Raw genomic sequence first — 20256 nt, 5'->3', positions numbered from 1 at the left:
AATTATTAACATTCTTTTCCTGCTTTGTGGAAACCCTGGAGATCCTTGCTTTAGCCATTAATTTGAATTAAGTTTTGGCAAATCTGCATAGAGATATGACCACAATATTATTCATGTCCTTGACAACAGCTCACGAGAACAATGAATTGCAAAAGCCTGAATGTTATATTCCACTTGTCTATCTGCATAATGATTTATGTCCATTTCTAGTAATGTTTGTGAACAATCCATCTCACACTAAAAAAAAGTGTTTTCTTCAATAGCATGACCTTTGACAACAGCCCACTTTAACTACCCATTTTATGAATTTCATTTGGACATGCATACAATGTAAATTCAACGTAAAGTCAATATTCCATTGTTAAGTCACAGAATTTTGATTAAAACGGTCTATTAATGGCCTTACTCAAGAGTTCTCAAATCCAGAATAATGGCTAAATCAGGTTATGGAAAACAGGTTGTTTAAATGATGAGTATAATCAGAATAGAACCAAATTCCACTATCAAATCATAATTGTTATGCATACATAAACACTGTCACTGAGCACATGTACATACATGGTCTTACACTCAAACATCCCCTACTTTCAAACATGTCAATCCTCAAGTGATTGACATGTTTCTAAAGAAAGCAGTTTCTTTTTTGCCATTGACCTAATATTGACCTTAAGACATGCCAGTCTATTACATACTGTGGCGACTCAAGACATTAAGCTTCATTTAACAAAGCTAGTAACTTTCAACAGTGTTTTATAATGGCAAGTGGTGTTCTAGTACCAAATTAGCATGATTACTCTGGGATAAGGTGTGCTGGAGGCATGATGGCTGCTGGAAATGGGGCCCCATCAAGAATTTATCAAAATTTACTTCAATAGTGATGGTGCTGTTTTTTTACATCAGTAATGTCCTGACTATACTTGGATCAGTTGAATGCCACACTGTGTGACTCAACATACCAATTTCCTTCCAAAACAGCCAAATCTGTACATTATTCCAAACTTTTGGCTGCCAGTGCATGTTGCCATGAAAAAAAAAAAAAAGCTCTGGCACACTGTAATGAACAGGGGGAGAACACGAGTGTTTTTGGAACAAGCGCTCCCATCCAACAGAGCATTATACTGGATATAAAATTACAGACAACAGATTTTTTTTTTTTTCTCCAATTCTCACAAACAGAGGACTTTATTCCATCACAGGTTGTAAGCAGACAGAAATGCCTTTTGAAGTCAACGTCCATTTTAATTCTCACACAAACAGAACAGAGCGTTTACATATAAAAATAACATTGGTCTTCAAATAAAGCATGTAACTTCCTTCCAGGCATATGTGAGGCAGGCATTCAATCAGATGGGAGACTGGTGGATCACGTATCAAAAGGTGAAAAAGGTCACATTTACTCCTTCGAGGCCATGTGTGCCATCAGGTCACAGACACGGTTGCTGTAACCAAACTCATTGTCGTACCTATGGGAGAAAGTGGAATAATCAGTGCCCTTTTGAAACTACATAAAAGGCTTGAGAAGGATATGATAGATAAATAATATATATATATATATATTTTACACACACACACCAACAATTTGTGCAGTATATAGCATGTATACGTTGCATACATAGTATGCAAGGACCTACTACTACATCAAAATGCGCAGCAAATGGAGCAGTCTGTCAGGTTCTGCATTACAGAATGCAACGCACTTAACCTTCCATTTCCAGTGCCATACATTAACCCGAAGTAATGACGATTAATGTCTTTAAACTCATCCTGAAGGTAAAGACACTTTGCATATCATTCATAACCTACAAAATACCTTCCATTTCAGAAATAACTGGACTTTGCAGGATAGAAGCGATTATTCCAGGATCGAGTTAAGCTCAAATCAACAGCATTTGTGGCAGAATACTATAAAAACAAATTTTTACTTGCCCCTCATATTCTTAGAAAGACTCTGGGTTACAGTGAGGCATTACAATGGAAGTGAATTGGGGGCAATGTTTTATTAAAATATAATGTATAAAAGTCTAGCCATCTTTTCAGTGTAAAGTTATAGCCAATTTTACAACCTCATTGCCATGACGTAATGTCAACAAATCCTAAAATTACTGTAAAACTACAATTTAAAACAACTTGTTCAAATACTACATGAGTTAACAACTTATTTGATAAAAGCTTCACTTTTCGGCATTTAAACCCTCCAAGAAATTTCTATTGCAAGTACCTCACAATAACACTGATGAAGAACTGGAGCGGCAAGTCAAAATTAATATGCCAAAAATGCAGTTTGAGCTTAACTTGTACTGAATCCGGAAAATTCATTTAAATATGCAATGTAGGGAGTTCATGTGCCATGTTGCACACACCTGCATGAAATATTTCATTTAGAATGCAGAACTACAGCAGAGTAAAACTTCAAGATGGGAATAGGAATGACATAATGCGTTTATACACATATTATATGTATTCAGTATGCAATCACACCATTCCAAAATTCTCAAAGACAACTCAGCCTTACCACGTGACCAGTTTGACAAAGTGATCATTGAGGGCGATGCCAGCACCAGCATCAAAGATGGAGGAGCGACAATCTCCATTGAAGTCACTGGACACCACCTGCAGACAACAGAAATGGCTAAACTGTACTTGAAAATGTAAGTGTCAAAAGACTACATAAAAGGCATTGCAAAAATTGCTTGGCACAACTAGGAGCATTCATTCCATTAGAATAGTACACACCTGGTGATCTGTGTATCCAAGAATGCCCTTCATGGGTCCATCAGCTGCAGCCTTGACCACTTTCTTGATGTCATCATACTTGGCCTATAATTACAGAGAGCAGAGGGGAAACATGAAAAACCAAAAAGGAGTCAAATCATTCAATTTAAAATTTCAATTCTTTATGAAATTTAAGCATGTGGATTAAAGCCTCATTACAGAAGATCAGAAGTAGAAAAGGTACAGGAACACTTCAGGACATACATTAAAAAGGTTTTATTCTCAATTGATTCATGTAGGTTTTGGCAAAGAAAATGAATTCTCAATCCTGCAATGGATGAACAGAACTTAATTCAAAAACGTACTGGTTTCTCAAGGCGGACGGTCAGATCCACCACGGAGACATTGGGGGTTGGGACGCGGAAGGCCATACCAGTAAGCTTTCTGAAACATGAAGCAGAAAGTATTAGGCTAGGTTCAGATGGCCGAAAATGGGAAGCAAGAATTAAAGAGAATAAACATTTTCAATTTCCCACAGAATTTCTCTTGACTGGAAAAAGTGGCTAAAGACAATCCACTGTGCTCAAGTTGTTTTTAAAGTTCAAATCAAGTCTGACCTTTAAAGTGGCCATGTGATGGACTCATGAAAGGGAGCATTTTTTTTTTATTTGTGTGTGTTGGGGGGGATGCTAGTACTAACCCGTTGAGCTCAGGAATGACTTTTCCCACAGCCTTGGCAGCCCCAGTGGAAGCTGGGATAATGTTCTGACTGGCACCACGGCCGTCCCTCCAGAGCTTTCCAGAGGGCCCATCAACAGTCTTCTGTGTGGCAGTGATAGCATGAACAGTGCTCTGAAAGAGAATGCAGGCATAGGTGTTATTGTTCTGGGAACGCAAATAAAATGTGGTTTTATAACCATCTCATTTATTTATATCATTTGATGCGCTTCAATAAGTCAAGTGCAGAGCTTGACAAAGAAAATGAAACAGAATGGGGACAAATCACATCAGGTCACAAAATCGCTTTTAGGTCAAAAGGCTTTTGGCGAGATTGAAAAGAGCGATTAATCTTACCATAAGACCCTCAACGATGACAAAGTTATCATTGATGACCTTGGCCAAGGGAGCCAGACAGTTGGTAGTGCATGAGGCATTGCTAGAATAAACAAAAGACAAAAGGAGTCAGTCATACAAAAAGACTTCCAAAAAAACAACAAGGTCACAGTCAGTCAATTTGTTTTACAATGCTCCCTACAGGACATTGACCATCATAACAAATCTTAGCAGCACATGGGCACTGTCAATTGCATTTCACAAAATGACTGGTAGGGGGTCTAAACTCAAGTGTTTGTCATCCAGATCTATATCCTTACCTGACAACTTTAAGGGAATTATCATATTTCTCATGGTTGACACCCATGACGAACATGGGGGCATCAGCACTGGGGGCAGAGATGATGACCCTCTTAGCACCACCCTTAAGGTGAGCCTAATGAGAAAGAGCAAAGTTTTTAGAGGTTTAGTCATAAGAATCCCTTTGAGCATTTCTTCATGGTTGACAGCCTATTGGGATACATACAGAAGCCTTCTCAATGGTGGTGAAGACACCGGTGGACTCCACAACATAGTCGGCACCTGCATCACCCCATTTGATGTTGGCTGGGTCTCTCCTGCATGGAGACAAATGGAGGATAAGGGCCTTTCCTGGTGGTATTAAAGCCCATTTTAGGTACTTTTTCACCCACACTAGTGCTTTTCGTTGCTTAAGGAACTACAGTTCCCCAAAGCAGTTTTTGCCATTTTACTCTGGGGTTGATACTTTTGGGTCATACAGGGACTGTGGGAGGTTCTGCAGCCTGTGATTGGTTTATAAAAAAAATTAATAAAAAAAAAACCCTGCATTGAAAGGAGCAGCTCCACAGCCACCATAAACTAGCAGCTAGTCTACTATGGAGAGAATTGCACAAAGATTACAATTCCCTTAAGAGAAATAACAAAGTATCTAAAGAGAATCACCAATTTGAAATGTGCACACATGTGATTTCATCGGAAGACATGCTTTTATACAAAAAAAAAAAAAGACATTCTGTATGGTCACACAGTACAGATTTCTAAGTGAATTCTGGAATACTACATCCAATTTTTCCTGGGATGACAGATATAAATAAACTGATGTTTATCAAGGGTGGGTAATTGAACTTCATTATACACTAAACTCATAAAATCTAGTTTCCATGAGTGAAACGCACATGCAAATAATAGGGCTGTGTATTGATACAGATTTCCTGATTCAATTAGATTCCAATTCAAAAGCCCTCTATTCAATTCATATGGGTTTATTTTGGTTAAATTGTCCCGTTTACTTGCATATAAAAAGAAACTCTCTCCCAGCTAATGCCATTTATTATACAGGGGACCTTGTAACTAGGTAAATTAATAAAATATTATCCCAATGATATTTTATTACCCTTTCATCAGGTCACATTTTGGCTTTTTAAAAATAAATGCATTCAAATCAAGATATATTTCATATATTATTTTGTTATGCATTTGTCAAATTGCATAATCTGTACTATTTACGTAGATTTGTTGAACATGCTAAAACCAGTACAAATGAGATATAGATATATATAGATAGAGATATATAGATAGAGATAGAGAGATATATGCATGATTTATTATGCATGATTAGAAAAAAAAAAAAGTTGATCAACAACTTACTAATGAACAGGAAGGGTATTAAGAGCCCATGTTCAAATGACAAATGGGTTGCAGGGATCTTCTCTTTGGATGCACATTACGGAACAACTTTTACCCATCAACTCACTGTGAAAGGATCATGGCTATACTACACATTTACCGAAGAGTGAAATGTACAAATTTACAAGCTAATGGCCAAATATATTCACTTAAGTCAGTGTGAAATTGTTGCAAATGAGTGATTTCCTCTCATTGAAGTAGCGGGTTGCGCACTGAGTGAAAGATCGACCTTGGGATTTAAGAATATTGTGTTTTTCTGATTAAACGTGATCTTTGATCAATCGTTACCCACCCTCTAGCAAATAACATCACAAGAAAAATGGTTGATACTAGATGACATTACTGCAAATGCAACGGGAAAATTCTCCTTGTGTATTCAGTTCCTCTTAAGAGGACTCATCTAAAAGGATACTAAGGGAAAGTACCAGGACTGTAGGTGGGAAAGGGCCTATAGATAACGAGGGTCTCTCCAGGTGCAGCACTTAATACAGCATTTGTATAGAAAGTACTTACTCGCTAAAGACTGTGATAGAATGACCATCGATGATTAACTTGCCTCCTTCAGCCTTAACCTCACCCTTGTATTTTCCATGGGTAGAGTCATACAAAAACATGTAAACCTTTGAAAAGAGAGAATCAGACTGAAGATGTATACAAATGCATATTCATGCAAGATGTCGGTTTTCAGGAAGTCAAACTCAAATCACTCAATTAGGAATCAAGACTCACCATGTAATCAAGGTCAATGAATGGGTCATTGATGGCCACAATCTCCACTTTCTTGGATTGGAAAGCAGCACGGGTCACCAGACGCCCAATGCGGCCGAATCTAAAACAAACAGGACTCATTTTAAACCATTTGCTGCAACAGCTGAAATTATAAAATAGTTTTTTTTTTTTTTTTTTTTATGCCGACATGGTATTAAAAGACTAAACAATGGCTATTTTCATGGAAAGATCAAGCAAATAAAATACACCATTTAACACACGTCAGTTCTTGCATTGGGGAAGACCTAGGTTTCAGGCAAACGGTAGTACAACCAAAGTTGTTAAAGGAGCTCAAAACCTCAGGACTAATCTTCGCATTGCCAGGGTTTATCCATATTTTTCCACTCTTGCTCAACATTGAAACAGCTTTCAAGTAATTTGCTGCATCTCATCCACTAGATGGCACAGGTGCCCCATTTCTGAGCACCCCCCAAAGCCCCATGACTGGCCCCGCCCGCATATGACAGTCAAAATATGGTAAGTAGGCGCACTCTTTGCCCAATCCAGAATGCCCTTTCAACATAACTTAAGCACTTTATGCAATAATGGTTATAGCTAAACTTTAATAAAATAAGTTTAGAGGTTTTCCCAGATGCCGTTGCACTAGACGGTGGCAAACAAGTAACGTAGTTTGTCAAATTCAAAATGACTGCATTCCAGACTCAAGTTTACACCTCCAGCGGTCATTGTGGGCTATTGAGGCATAGAACACCAGAGCTTTACAAACAGCAGATACGAAGACACAAATCTTCCAAATCCCTACTCTGGTGTAATCTTTTACCCTTAAAAACTGGTACACAGTAAACTTTGTTTTCCACTGATAAGACATATACTGATATGGTAAAGATACAATCACCTAAATTTTTTTTGCATGAAGTCAGTAAAAGGTTGAGTAAGAGGACAAAGGTCTCAACATTTGACCAGTGGAGTTACCTTTTAAACCTTTAGTTTAACCAGAAAGCAAACACTTCATTGAGGGACATGGTACCAACATAGTACACTTAACCAACAGCAGACTTCCATGAAACGCACTTATATAAAATATAATTTGTAGGGGGGGAAAAGGGGGTTTAAAAAACCCTTACCAACAACAGCTGCAAGTATTGCTACACAAAAGCCCCATACATTTAAAGCTCAAAAGCAAAGGCAAGGATGCAAAAAGCACTAATAAAGGGTGCTCATTTTACTCAGCAGGATGGTACCTCTCAAAGAGCAGGGATGAGTTCCAAAGGAACACAAAGACCTTGCCCAGCTGGTTTTAAGCTGGACCCAAACCCTGCAGGACCAAAGATCAATAAGCAACAACCCACCCAGATAAGGACTAAAAGGGTGCTTGTGCCCTGTATGAGTCACCCAAGGATCAGATTTCCTATTGCATAACAGCACAAGCCTTTGAAAGGTTACAGCTGGTGCTGGGGGTCTTCTATGGCAGGAAGGAATCAGACAGTTATTTAGACGTGCACTTGTGTCATTGGGGTGTCGCACTGCAGTGCCCCTAAATGTAACAGGCAGCCAGACTTGAAAACAAATTCTGACTTTAGAGTAAAGTGGAGGCGAAGAGGCAAAGTACAAAAGATAAAACATGCCATTATTTGCATTTGATGATATCATTAACGCATGCAGAGCAATGGCACAATCTCAATAAGAGTGGCGCGACTGGCTAACACAGCCTACGCCCCCTCTTCAACCATTCATCGGATTCTGGATCAATGAGTGGGCCAATAAACACACCCTGAATGATTCTCTTTTGAGGAGATGAATTGCAATGTTGGATTACTTTTTAAAGTACTCCACTTCAGAACATTGAATTACTTTTTGATAAACTAAAATAATCACCTTGCTAGAAAAGACCTTATTCAGAGTAACACCATATATAATATTTGACTGTAAACATTTCCTAACTCAAATTGAGATTTCATAACTAATTTTCAGAAAGTGGTTTCACCAAATTAAAAGGAGCCAACCCATTGAAGAGACTGGAAGTCCTCACTTTTGTTCCTGTCAAATTAAATATGGCGATACTCTAAAGAAGGTCAAAGTAACTTGGATTTCTGGATAATTGTGTCACTTGGATTAAAAAAAAAAAAAAAAAACCCCTTACCCGTTGATACCAACTTTAACCATGATGCCTGATTTGGTCTTGACCTCTGAAAAAAGAATTTTACAAAATAAAAGCTTGATCATGCTCTATGACAATGCTTTAATATTTGTTGTATTTTGAAACAATGCAGGTGATATAGCAAAGAGCCTCATTCAACAACAACAAGTGAATATATAAACAAATAAATATAAAAGCACATTAGGTTACAATACAAACATACGCTTTGAATATACAGAGATATGATGCGACTGTCACTACGAGATCAGAGAACAAAGTACAACAGATTGAATACGTGCAAAGTTGAGATCTACACATACGGAGTGAGTGGAAGTACACCAAGTTAATGTATTTTAACACATTGTTTAAGTGTATACACAACTTGCATATTAATAGATGTCCAAAGCTCGCTTAAAGTAACTCCATTAGTGTTTCAGGATAACTTCATCGGCTCTCAATGCAACGTCGTGGCAACAATACATTCCACACATTGTGGGAGCGGTGCATTCCATGCACGCATAGTAAAATCAATTATATTAATTCGGTGAATAAAATTTATTTATTTATTATTTAGTCTAAAGTCTAAATTATGAACACGTTTTCATTCAAGAATCTGAAGTTAAATTAACGCTTCTATGAATGCTGGTTTACCGTTTGTGAGAATCTTCTGTCCGTCTTGACACTTGGTGTGAGTAGAGCAGACAACTGGCACGAGGTTCAATTATATCTGGTGCGATAAGTGTCGGCCATGCCCCCATTGGAGTTTAGAACCTAATTGCCACGCCCCCTCATAATGTCAAGGTCGTGTTGAGGTAAAGTTGGAGAAATCAACTGCATCCTTTAAATAATCATAACATATGCAGTCAAGCTAACAGCAAGTGTCTTATATAAAAAATATACATTATATTTATTAATATCTGTTGTCTTTTGTATGGTTGTTGTTGAAAGCTACAGTGGTTAGAATCAGGCATTGAAATTCAGAAATGGGCTCGACCTAAGTTGTGAAAACTCTTTAGTAGGCTATTAATTTATTCCTGAGTTCGCAACCCTCTGCTGGGTTTTGCAGGTGCACCGACTGTGCAATTAATGCAGTTAGTAGAGTCATTTTAGATAAAACACTCTTGTGAATGCTGTGAAAGTAACTAACTAGGACACTCTTAAAAGCAAGAAATTGATGTGAGCATGTTGATCCACCCTGACCTTCTAACAGTAACTGGCCCTGACTGAGAGAGGGATGGAGCAGGGGATCATATCGCTCTCATAGTGAGTGTGACATTTACAGGAAAGACCATGACCCTTCCCTTGTATTCAGCTGTCTCTCCATCCCTGAATTCATATAATTCAAACCCTCACACTGATAGGAACTCTATTGCCTTTGATCCTACAGCATCTCTTACCAGCGCATGCAAATAGGAGATTAGGCGGAATGTTTATTACAACTCTTTTTTTTATTTTGCATCTTCCACACAATGAACGTGAATGTTGAATAAGGCTGTTGTTCTGTTAACCCCCCACCCCCTCCAGAAACTTCTGGCACCCCCTCTCAGACACAACCACTTGCCCTGACTAAAGATCAAAATGAGTGTAGATAAGTTTGGACTGTCATGACCACTCTTGCAAACTCTCAGTCTTTAGGCTGTCTTTGATAGTTCTGAGGTCACCGAGATGATGAGAAGGTCAAACTGCATTGTGGTTGTTGAAATTGGATGGGAGAACTTGTAAGGTTACTATAACACATTTCAAGCATTCTGCACAGACAGCTCAGTAACCGGCACTCTGTAAAGTGGATGTATCCCTGCTATCTTTTGCCCCACCGGCAGAGAGAATGTGCTGGAGTGTCGCCAGGGTCAGGCTAAAAATACACAAACACTCGAGGGCTGACTGAGCACCCTTTCCTCTGTAGCTACTTTGTGCACCTGTGGAGTGACCTGCACAAAGCCACTTTGCACTGTGAAGACTGCCTCACATGATTCAGACCGAATCAGGCAAGCTTTTAAACGTAGCACTTACACACAAACAGCACGTCTGTCACGTCACATTACTAAGTTCACCGCAGATAGCTCAGCTTCTTGAGCTGGAAGATGTTGCCCTCTCTTCTGAGGAAGTTTAAACTCTGTTCTCTTGTGTGTATCATACTTAACTAACCCCGTTCATAGGTATTTGAGTGTGTTATACATTAACTGCTGACCATAAAGCTGCCTAGCTGGACAGCTCAGAGTCCAGGATCCCATACGCACTGATGTGCACACTACACAGACAAGTCTAGTGCCTTGAGTTTCATGATATAGTGCTATCTTGTGGTTAAATGCAAAACATGCAGCTAAAACAGTTTAACTTTCTTTAATAAGCCAGCGCTCCTCCAGCCCTTTAAAAGTCGATTGGTAGAAGATTAAAAGTCACACCCAAGTCTGATTTGCACCTCTTTTGACCCATGATAATCAAATGCCCATCCTTATCATCATTAATCATCTTTGCTTTAGTTTTTTAACTTCAGCACATTGATCGAAGAGCAGAAGCTTAAAAGCATTCTCACAATTTTACATAGAACACAAAACATTTCAAACAAATGTTTGAGGTCAATCATTTTGTTTCATTAATTGTCAGGAGAAAAACTAAAGAAATCTCCATTCATTCAAACTTTTTTAAGAAAAATCTTTTTTAGGATTTGTTGTAGTAAAAGGGTTAAGACTGTACCTAAGAATACTAAAACATTTCTATGGGCATTTCTATGGATAATTGACATTCATGATTTGTGGAAACAGTATGTAAGTACAGAACACCATTACAAAACTCTATATACTGTAGATTATTTATCAATTATTGTAAATGTCAATTTAAGGATATAGTACATTGTTTACGGTTTCTATAGGTAAAGGGATAGTTCACCAAAATATTTAAATTCTCTCATAATTTACTCACTTTCATGCCATTGAAGATGTTTAAGACTTTATTTCTCTGCTGATCATAAATGAAGATTTTTAGAAGAATATTTCAGCTCTGTAGGTCCTTACAATGCAAGTGAATGGTGACCAGAACTTTGAAGCTCCAAAAAGCATTTAAATGCAGCATAAAAGTAATCCAGTGGTCTAATCCATGCCTTCAGAAGCGATATATGAGTGGGTGATATATTTGAATATTTCAGCTCTGCATGTCCATACAGTGCTAAAATGTTGACACTCCAAAAAGTACATAAAGGCATCATAAAATGAATCCATAAAACTCCAGTGGTATAATCCATAACTTCAGAAGTGATATGATAGGTGTGATGAGAAACAGATCAATATTTAAGTCTTCTCCCTGTCCAGTAGGGGGAAATATGTTTGAATAATGTGAATTGCCAAAAACACAATAAGAAGAATGTGAACGTTAAAGTGGATATTGACTGAGTAGGGAGGAGAATTTATAGTAAAAAAGAACTTAAATAATAATCTGTTTCTCAACCAACACCAGTCATATCAATTTTATAGACATTGATTTAACCACTGGAGACTTATGGATTACTTTTATGCTGATTTATGTGATTATGTGATACCTATCATAGCACTGAATCTGCCCTTAAAAGTTTTTAATTATATTTTTTAACTATTAATTCAGGAAATTTGGTGATTCTGGTCTTATTAGATCTTTGCGCAGCTTTTGCCCACAGTATCCTTATCTCACGCCTTGAGCAATGTGTGGGTATTTATGGTAATGCACTCAGTTGGTTTAAATCCTATTTTACAGATATACGTTTCTCAGTTCATCTTCTGGAGTTCTCATCTGTGTCAGCTCCTTTTCCTTTTGGCGTTCCTCAGGGCTCTATCTTGTCCCTTATCTTGCTTATATAAGCATATATAAATATGCTTATATCACTTCTGAAGATATGGATTTAACAACTAGAGTTATATTTATTACTTTTATGCTGCCTTTATATGCTTTTGGACCTTCACAGTTCAGGCACCCATTCACTTGTATGGACCTACAGAGCTGAAACATTCTTCTAAAATCTTCATTTGTGTTCTGCAGAAGAAAGAAAGTCAAACACATCTGGGAAAGTATGAGGGGGAGTAAATGATGAGAGAATATTCATTTTTTTAGTGAACTATCCCTTTAAGTGTGAGACTTATTTTTAAGAACAGAGGACAGGGTTGCTCTTATCTGCTCTTTGTTTATCTGATTAGTTGCATCGTTACAGTCTAAATTATCTTTACAGTCTATCTCAACTTGTAGTTCTCATCGAAGAGAATTTTTGTACATAAGATCAGTGGCGTAACTACACACAGTGCAGTGTGGGCAACTGTCGTGGGGCCCAGGGTAAAAGGGGCGATGAAAATAATCGAGGGGGACCGAATCCCCTGCCAGAAGGCAAAAATGACCGGAGGGTTCACACCACCTCTCCCGAAGGAGAACAATATTGGGGCTGACAGGTGTATGTAACACAACAGATAACATCTCAGTGTCAGAAGAGGAAAAATATCACAATTGAAAAGACATGCAGTTTTTATTCTATAATCATTGGGTATTGTTGGCACATCATATTTATGTTAGCCTGACCTCAATGTGAGAAACTCTCTTAGGTCCCTTGCAAATAATGCATCACCTTTCATGTAATGTGTGTCAGCAGCTAACTGATACTGTGAAAATTCTGTGGGTTGAATCTTTGCCTCAGGTTTAGAGATTAACTTGATGGGTAGAAGTAGATCATGAAAAAATATATAAAAAATAGGCTTGTAGAAATTGGTGGAACTCCCTGATTTGCAGTGTGTGGGGGTAGATGAGGAAGACACCATGGGTTTAAAAATTGTGTCAGCTCTGCAGGACAGAAGTTCTCCGCATAAAAGCAATTAAGACACATGCAGGGTGCAAAAAGAAACACGTAATTTTATTCATGCAAAATGTACAGAAATATAAGGTGAGCAGTACTACATTATGTTCTGTAAATCATGCATTTCCCTTAAAACTATTAGAAACAAACATTTATAACTAATAGTTTTAAATCAAAACGCAGGTAATTATAACTTATCTACTAAGTTGAACACTTAATTTTTTCTAGCCTCCTCATTAAATAAATATACATATACATTGAAACAACATGTCACTCCAAATCCAATGTAGAGATACAGCAGGTAATGAACTTGTCCACCTAGTTTGTACAACTCTTTTTACGGGGTCCGAGTCCCAGAGCAGACCAGAGTTTGGTGATGACCTCTACCTAAAGCTAAGCAGGACAACAGTCATCTCATCTTCTTGGTTCAACTCTCAGTCCATTATTAGCACCCGAGGCCACTCATAGAGCCAATCCGGTCCAATTTCAGGCCAAAACATCCTCGGTTCCAACCCCTCCGCAGCCGGTCTGGTTGAGCTCGCTTCTGATTGGCCAAAGCCCCTTTTAAGAGGCGGAGCCAGGCATTCTCGCTCTGCACCGGTATGCCAATCCACTTGGGGTACTCTGCGACCTTCAACCCAGAAATGAAGGTCTGCATGGGTTCTTCTGATTGGTCACTTGTGAGGTTCTCAAGATCATCAAGGGTCAAAAGGTCATTGTAGCGCTCAAGGAACTGCTCGATGACCTTTGAAACGGCATTGTGGAGACAGGAAATTTGTTTCAATGACAGGTAACAGTCTATTTACTTAAAATGTAAGAACACACACTGTGAGAATTGGAAGCCCACCTGCATGGCTTTGTCAGGGGTGTGCAGGGCTCGGGCATGTCCGGGAACTGGATGAGCTAGCAGGACTAGAAGTACCACAAATACAGAGGAGCACAGCATGGTGCAAATGATTCTGGCCCCAGATACACCACTAATGCAAGACAGTATGGACAGATTTAGACGAACAGATTTAGATGAACAGACTAGAGAGAAATACAAACACAAAAATATTCTGCATAAAATACAGACACAAATACACAGTGCACACAAAGAAACACAAAACACAGAGAGTTAGTTGCACTGTGGAATCGGAATCGGAACTATTTTGAACACATTTAGGTACATATACAGTAAACTATTTAGATTTTCAAAAATTATGTATATGAGCATCTTGTGTCTTAGAATACACTAAAACACTGCATGGGGGATTCTAATAAAATTTAATCCTATTTTTAGGACCATTAAGATTAAGATATTTTATTGTGGCATCTCATCTTGAAAAAAAAAAATCGAATAAATATAACAGGCCTGTGTTTGGTGATTGTGTACAGATTTTTTATTTATTTTTTTACTGTAAAAAATAAAACTGAATTTTTGCATGAATTACAACAAAGATAGTACATCAAATATAAGCATGGTGTATAAATACTTTATAATTTCAATTATCTTAATTTTTTTTCCATTGCAGTAATGAGAATTAATTTTATTTGGATATTTATTTGCATAAAGGAGAGAAATATTATATTGGTTCAATCTTGCCTAATTTTCATGAAAATCTTAATGGTTAAAAAATAGCTTTCATTTTCTGTTAGCAGAATATCATTTCTTATATTCTTCTTTTGATTTCAGGATGAAATATTACCATAACAGATTGAATGTTCTTGACAGGTTTCTTTAGATTTTTACCATGCTAAACAAAACAAATTTCAAATTAAAAAATAAAGTTTATGCAAAAATATCTAAAATATTGCATATTTATTAAATAATGGAGTTTTTAAATAATTATATTTGAATATATATCTTGTAATGAATATGTAACAGTATATACAAAGGATCATTGGATATTAATTAGAAGGCATTAGATTTTTTTATAGTAAAATCTGTCCTGTTGGACCTATTTCAAAAATATAAAACATAAAAATTTAAAACAAGAAGTTTTAAAAGAGAAGAGAGTTTACTTACCAAGGATAGTTTGAGTGTCTTCTATAACGCTACTAAGTGTTTTAGTCTTGCTTCATCCCTATGTCTCTCTCTTGTCTCACTCAGTTTTTGGCACCTGCTATGAGCATCCCTGTTTTTTCCTTTCCTCTCTGAGTGCAGGAATTTGATTTAATGGTGTTTGTATGCCAGTGTGTGTTTGCATGAGCTTGGTGAGTATGGTAATCATACCTCATGTGTTAGGATGAGGTGTCTATATATGCTTTACTTCCCCCACCCCTCCACTATATGGTACACACACACACACCTCTTTTCCCTCCCAATCTGTTTCTCTCTCCCTCACACACCAATGTACTTTTATTATCTTGATGTCTCTTGGATGATGTCAGAGGTATCATAGGGGTGTTTGACGATGTTGGGGTGATCAGGCAGGGGGATGCCACCTTCTGCATGGAATATGACATCATACGCACACACAGCACAAAATTAAAGTCGTGAAATGAAACCAGGACACCACAACAAGGTGCTGTCTTCCTTCACCCTGTACTTTAAATGATCTCATTCCTTTCTTCATTCCTCATCCATCTATCCCTTGACTCCTAACATCCTTCTGTTTGCAAGGTGCAACTTAGGCTGCCAAAAGCACCACAGGCTGGAAGAATCCTGTGTCTGTTTAATGGATGCCAACATGTCTTCAGTGGACTTAACTCAAGGAGATATTTGAGTAAAGAGATATTTCCTGCTTTTCCTGTGTCATACGCATATGTTTTGAAAGCCACATGTTACGCATACACTTTTGCTTTGAATGCTAATTATTGTGTATGAAACCTTGAAGTTGTTTGCACATAATCCAAAAGATTTCTTTCTTCTTGTCATTAATCCTCTTCTGTGGGTCACTGTATGAAGTATCTTCACATATTTTTTTTTTCTGTGAGTGCCATCACTGTCTGCCAGTACCATCTGCTTACTGCCCCCCCCCCCCCTTGTTTTTCTATCAAGATAGGAATTCTCAATTGACTTTTATATTTGTGTTAAATAGTCTATTTACATAATATTGTATATATTTGAATATATATACATATATTCAGTCTCCAACAACTAAGCTTAACACTCACACAAAACCTTTTGCATTTTTAGGTGTAAAATTAAGTATTTAGTATGTTTATTAATCTGATTACTTCATGAGGATTGGTTGGTAGACACAAAGTAGGTTTTCAGGTTTTATTAAATTTGAGGGGACACACAACCACAGTAGTACATGAACACAGATTCTTAATGCAACGCTCTGTAGGATTCAGTGATTTATTGTGTCACGACGTAAATTACAATATTTGTAATTATTTATTATAATAAAAGCTACATTTAGTTTTTTTTTTTAAATAACCCATGAAAACATATTTGAATAAATGGGAACATGCAAATTGCATGATTTTTAGTTATACAAATAACTACATTTTAAATGTTTTATTTCAGAAGCTCTTTGGCATTCCAGGGTACAACTTATCAATAGTTATCAATAAAATAAAATGAATATAATAAAATAATTTTGGAAATATGTTCAGAATCAGTAGTAAATCATGGGCACGCAAAGCACACTTATTGCATGGCTTCCTGAGAATGACCCATAAAGAAAATATGGAAAGAACCTGACTACAGGTTCAAGATTAATGTGATGAATCAGGACGAGATGGATTCAAATGCAGAAGAGGTTTTAATGGTAGACTTAATCAAAAGGGCAAATCCAGAGAAGCGTCAAAAACAGGGTACAGGTCAACAAGCCAGGAGATCAGGTAATATAACAAACAGGGGGAAACAGGGCTGGGCAAACAAACACGAGAGTAAACAGGGTGATAACTAGACGAGAATACGGGAGCTGGTAAAGAACGCTAATGTGCAAACAATAACCAACAAACTAAACGTGAACAAGGCAGGTATAAATAGAGTCCAGAAACAGCGCAGGTGAAACTAATATTCAGGGGATTGTGAGCGAGTGTGGGAACTGGAAGACGTGGGGTGGATTATGGAACTGGACTCCATGACAGTACTTCCCCCTCTTCTGCGGACGGCTCCAGATGACCGCGCTCGGTGACGAGGAGTTCGGCCCCTAGGAAGCGGTGCAGGTCGATCCGGATGCTGAAGGTGGAAATTTTCCTTCAACTCATGGTCTAGGACGTCCCTCGACAGCACCCAAGATTGCTCCTCGGGTCCGTAGCCCTCCCAGTCAACCAAGTACTGTAACTGGCCGCCGCGACGTCTGGAGTCTAGCAGTGCCCGGACAGCATAGGCTGGTTGACCCTCTATGTCTAGTGGAGGAGGTGGTATTTGAGGGGCCGTAGGAGGAACCAACGGGCTGTAGAATACTGGCTTGAGCAGGGAAACATGGAACACAGGACAAAGTTTAAAGCGGGATGGAAGCAAAAGTTTATAGGTAACAGGGTTAATTCTTTTGACTATCTTAAATGGACCGATATACCTGGGACTTAATTTTCTGGAAGGGAGCCGGAGACGGATGTCACGGGTAGATAACCAGACCCGCTGGCCCGGATGGAAGATGGGTGTGGGTCTGTGTCACCTGTCAGCTTTGGTTTTCTGGGTTTGAGTGGCCTGATGCAGGCGATCATGGGTTTCTCTCCATACTCGAGTACATTTTTGGGCCCAGGTATCCACGGCAGGAACGTCACTTGGTTCGGCCTCCCACGGGAACAGAGGGGGTTGATAACCCAAGACACATTGAAACGGGGTGAGTCGGGTGGACGAACTGACGAGAGAGTTTTGGGCGTACTCAGCCCAAGGGAGGTAGGCATTCCAGGTGGTCTGGTTCTGTGAGCAATGGGCTCTGAGATATTTGCCAATTTCTTGGTTCAGCCGTTCTGTTTGTCCGTTCGTTTGTGGGTGGTATCCAGAAGAGAACTTGAGCTGGATTCCTAGTCGATCACAAAAGGCGCGCCAGAATCTGGATGTGAACTGTGTTCCCCTGTCGGAGGTAATCTCTTCAGGAATGCCAAAGTTTCGGAATATGTGGTTAACTATGATATCTGCAAGTTGGGTGGCGTTGGGCAGTCCGGGCAAAGGAACCAAACGGCTCATTTTGGAAAATCTGTCGATCACTACCAGGATGGTAGTGCAATCGTCTGAAGGCGGCAGATCAGTAATGAAGTCCATGGAGATGTGTGACCATGGTCGGTTAGGGATGGGTAATGGCTGAAGGAGTCCAGCAGGCAGGCTGCGAGGCATTTTGGATTGGGCACAGATAGGACAAGACAGAATATAGTCACGCACATCTTCAGCCACAGAGGGCCACCAGAATTTTCTAGAGAGCAGTTCTAGAGTACGAGTGATGCCCGGATGACCAGAACAAAGTGATGTATGCACCCATTGCATCAACTGGGGACGAACCACTGCTGGCACATACGTCTTGTCCGGGGGGGTCTGAGGTGGTGCCGGTTCATTCCTTTGGGCACGTTGTATAGTCTCCAATAGTTCCCATCTAACTGGGGCCACAAGGCATGAAGCAGAAAGGATCGTATCAGGCTCTGTAGGTTGAGAGTCATTATAATAAAGCCTGGAGAGGGCATCGGCCTTGGTATTCTTGGACCCTGTGCGGTAGGTGACTGAAAAGTTGAAACGAGCAAAGAACATTGCCCATCAGGCCTGTCTGGAATTTAACCTTTTAGCAGAGTGAAGATATTCTAGGTTCTTGTGATCGGTAAAAACGACAAAAGGATACCTAGAGCCCTCCAACCAGTGACACCACTCTTCTAAGGCCAACTTGATGGCCAGCAGCTCTCGGTTACCAACATCATAATTTTGTTCGGGGGGAGACAGCTTATGGGAGTAAAATGTACAGGGGTATAACTTAGCAGGCTCACCGTGCCTTTGTGAGAGAACGGCTCCCACGCCAGATTCTGAGGCGTCGACCTCTACAACGAAGGGCAGAGAAGGATCAGGCTGTTTCAACACCGGGGAACAGGTAAATGCATCCTTGAGGGCCTGAAAAGATTGTTGGGCTGAAGGGGTCCACAATAAAGTTTTGGGTTTACCACGTGTCAGAGTCGTGAGGAGCGGCTATCGTTCGAAGTTTCTGATGAAAGCGTCTATAGTAGTTTGCAAACCCCAGGAAGCGTTGAAGCTCTTTCAGCGTCTTGGGTTCAGGCCAGGACTGGACCGCTGAGACCTTGTTGGTCTCCATTTTCATGGTGCCGGCAGACAAGACATAGCCCAGAAAAGAGACAGACGCATGATGAAACTCACATTTTTCAGCTTTAACGAACAAGGAATGCTCCCTGAGCCTTTGTAGCACCCAAGACACATGATCCATGTGTTCAGACAGGTTAGAGGAGAAAATTAGTAGGTCATCAATGTATATGATCAGGAACCGATCGATCATGTCTCGAAAAATCTCATTCATGAAGGATTGGAATACTGAGGGGGCGTTAGCGAGGCCGTATGGCATAACCAAGTATTCATAGTGCCCCCTAGTGGTGACGAAAGCAGTTTTCCATTCGTCTCCTCTCCTGACGCGAATGAGGTTGTAAGCACTCCTGAGGTCAAGTTTAGAGAAAATCTGGGCTTTACTGACAAGTTCTAGCGTCGGGTGGATAAGAGGCAAGGGATACGTGAATTTCACTGTGACATCATTTAAGGCACGGTAGTCAATACAAGGACGGAGTCCGCCGTCCTTTTTCTCTACAAAGAAAAACCCTGATGCTACAGGGGAAGTCGAAGGACGAATTATACCAAGATTTAGTGCCTCTTCAATGTAGTCCTCCATCGCCTTAGATTCTGGAAGTGACAAGGGGTACACTCTGCTTTTAGGAAAGGGAGACCCCGGAAGAAGAATAATGGCGCAATCCCAGCTACGATGTGGAGGAAGGGCAACCAGAGTTTTAGCAAAAACATCAGCATATGCAGAATACTCAGAGGGGACGGATACAGGAAACTTAATTTCTGGACTTTCCACGGAGGTTGAACGAACAGGTAAACCCAGACAGTGTGAGAAGCAGTAATCATTCCAGCTTGACAGCTCCCCTGTGCGCCAGGAAATATGGGGGTCATGGAGGTTAAGCCAAGGATGGCCTAAAACTACAGAGTCTCTGGGAGAACGAACAATGAAAAACTGAATAATTTCCT

General features: G+C 39.4%; 2 protein-coding genes across 5 annotated transcripts; both read right to left on the bottom strand.

The window, feature by feature from the left end:
* Window positions 1-1128: 1128 nt before the first annotated feature.
* LOC127657737 (glyceraldehyde-3-phosphate dehydrogenase) lies at window positions 1129-9087 on the bottom strand. Of its 2 annotated transcripts, XM_052146610.1 has the most exons (12): window positions 8990-9087; window positions 8342-8387; window positions 6202-6301; window positions 5986-6092; window positions 4292-4382; window positions 4086-4201; window positions 3787-3868; window positions 3413-3564; window positions 3078-3156; window positions 2734-2817; window positions 2513-2610; window positions 1130-1463 (listed from the first exon to the last, which is right to left on the bottom strand). In XM_052146610.1, the coding sequence occupies exons 2-12, from the start codon at window positions 8362-8364 to the stop codon at window positions 1394-1396; spliced, it is 1002 nt and encodes a 333-aa protein (XP_052002570.1). In that variant the 5' UTR covers window positions 8365-8387; window positions 8990-9087; the 3' UTR covers window positions 1130-1393. The 2 variants fall into 2 exon arrangements, with proteins under 2 accessions (XP_052002571.1, XP_052002570.1); XM_052146611.1 differs by lacking the exon at window positions 8990-9087 and having other exon boundaries at window positions 1129-1463.
* A 4092-nt stretch (window positions 9088-13179) lies between these two features.
* Window positions 13180-15366, bottom strand: LOC127658316 (C-type natriuretic peptide-like). Of its 3 annotated transcripts, none has more exons than XM_052147542.1 (3): window positions 15151-15366; window positions 13990-14171; window positions 13180-13887 (listed from the first exon to the last, which is right to left on the bottom strand). In XM_052147542.1, the coding sequence occupies exons 2-3, from the start codon at window positions 14086-14088 to the stop codon at window positions 13588-13590; spliced, it is 399 nt and encodes a 132-aa protein (XP_052003502.1). In that variant the 5' UTR covers window positions 14089-14171; window positions 15151-15366; the 3' UTR covers window positions 13180-13587. The 3 variants fall into 3 exon arrangements, with proteins under 3 accessions (XP_052003502.1, XP_052003501.1, XP_052003500.1); XM_052147541.1 differs by having other exon boundaries at window positions 13990-14119; XM_052147540.1 differs by having other exon boundaries at window positions 13990-14200; window positions 15151-15365.
* Window positions 15367-20256: the final 4890 nt, after the last annotated feature.

The sequence above is a fragment of the Xyrauchen texanus genome, chromosome 17 (genome assembly GCF_025860055.1).
Source record: "Xyrauchen texanus isolate HMW12.3.18 chromosome 17, RBS_HiC_50CHRs, whole genome shotgun sequence".
Lineage (NCBI taxonomy): Eukaryota > Metazoa > Chordata > Actinopteri > Cypriniformes > Catostomidae > Xyrauchen > Xyrauchen texanus.
This window is presented reverse-complemented; position numbering and strand designations above follow the sequence as displayed.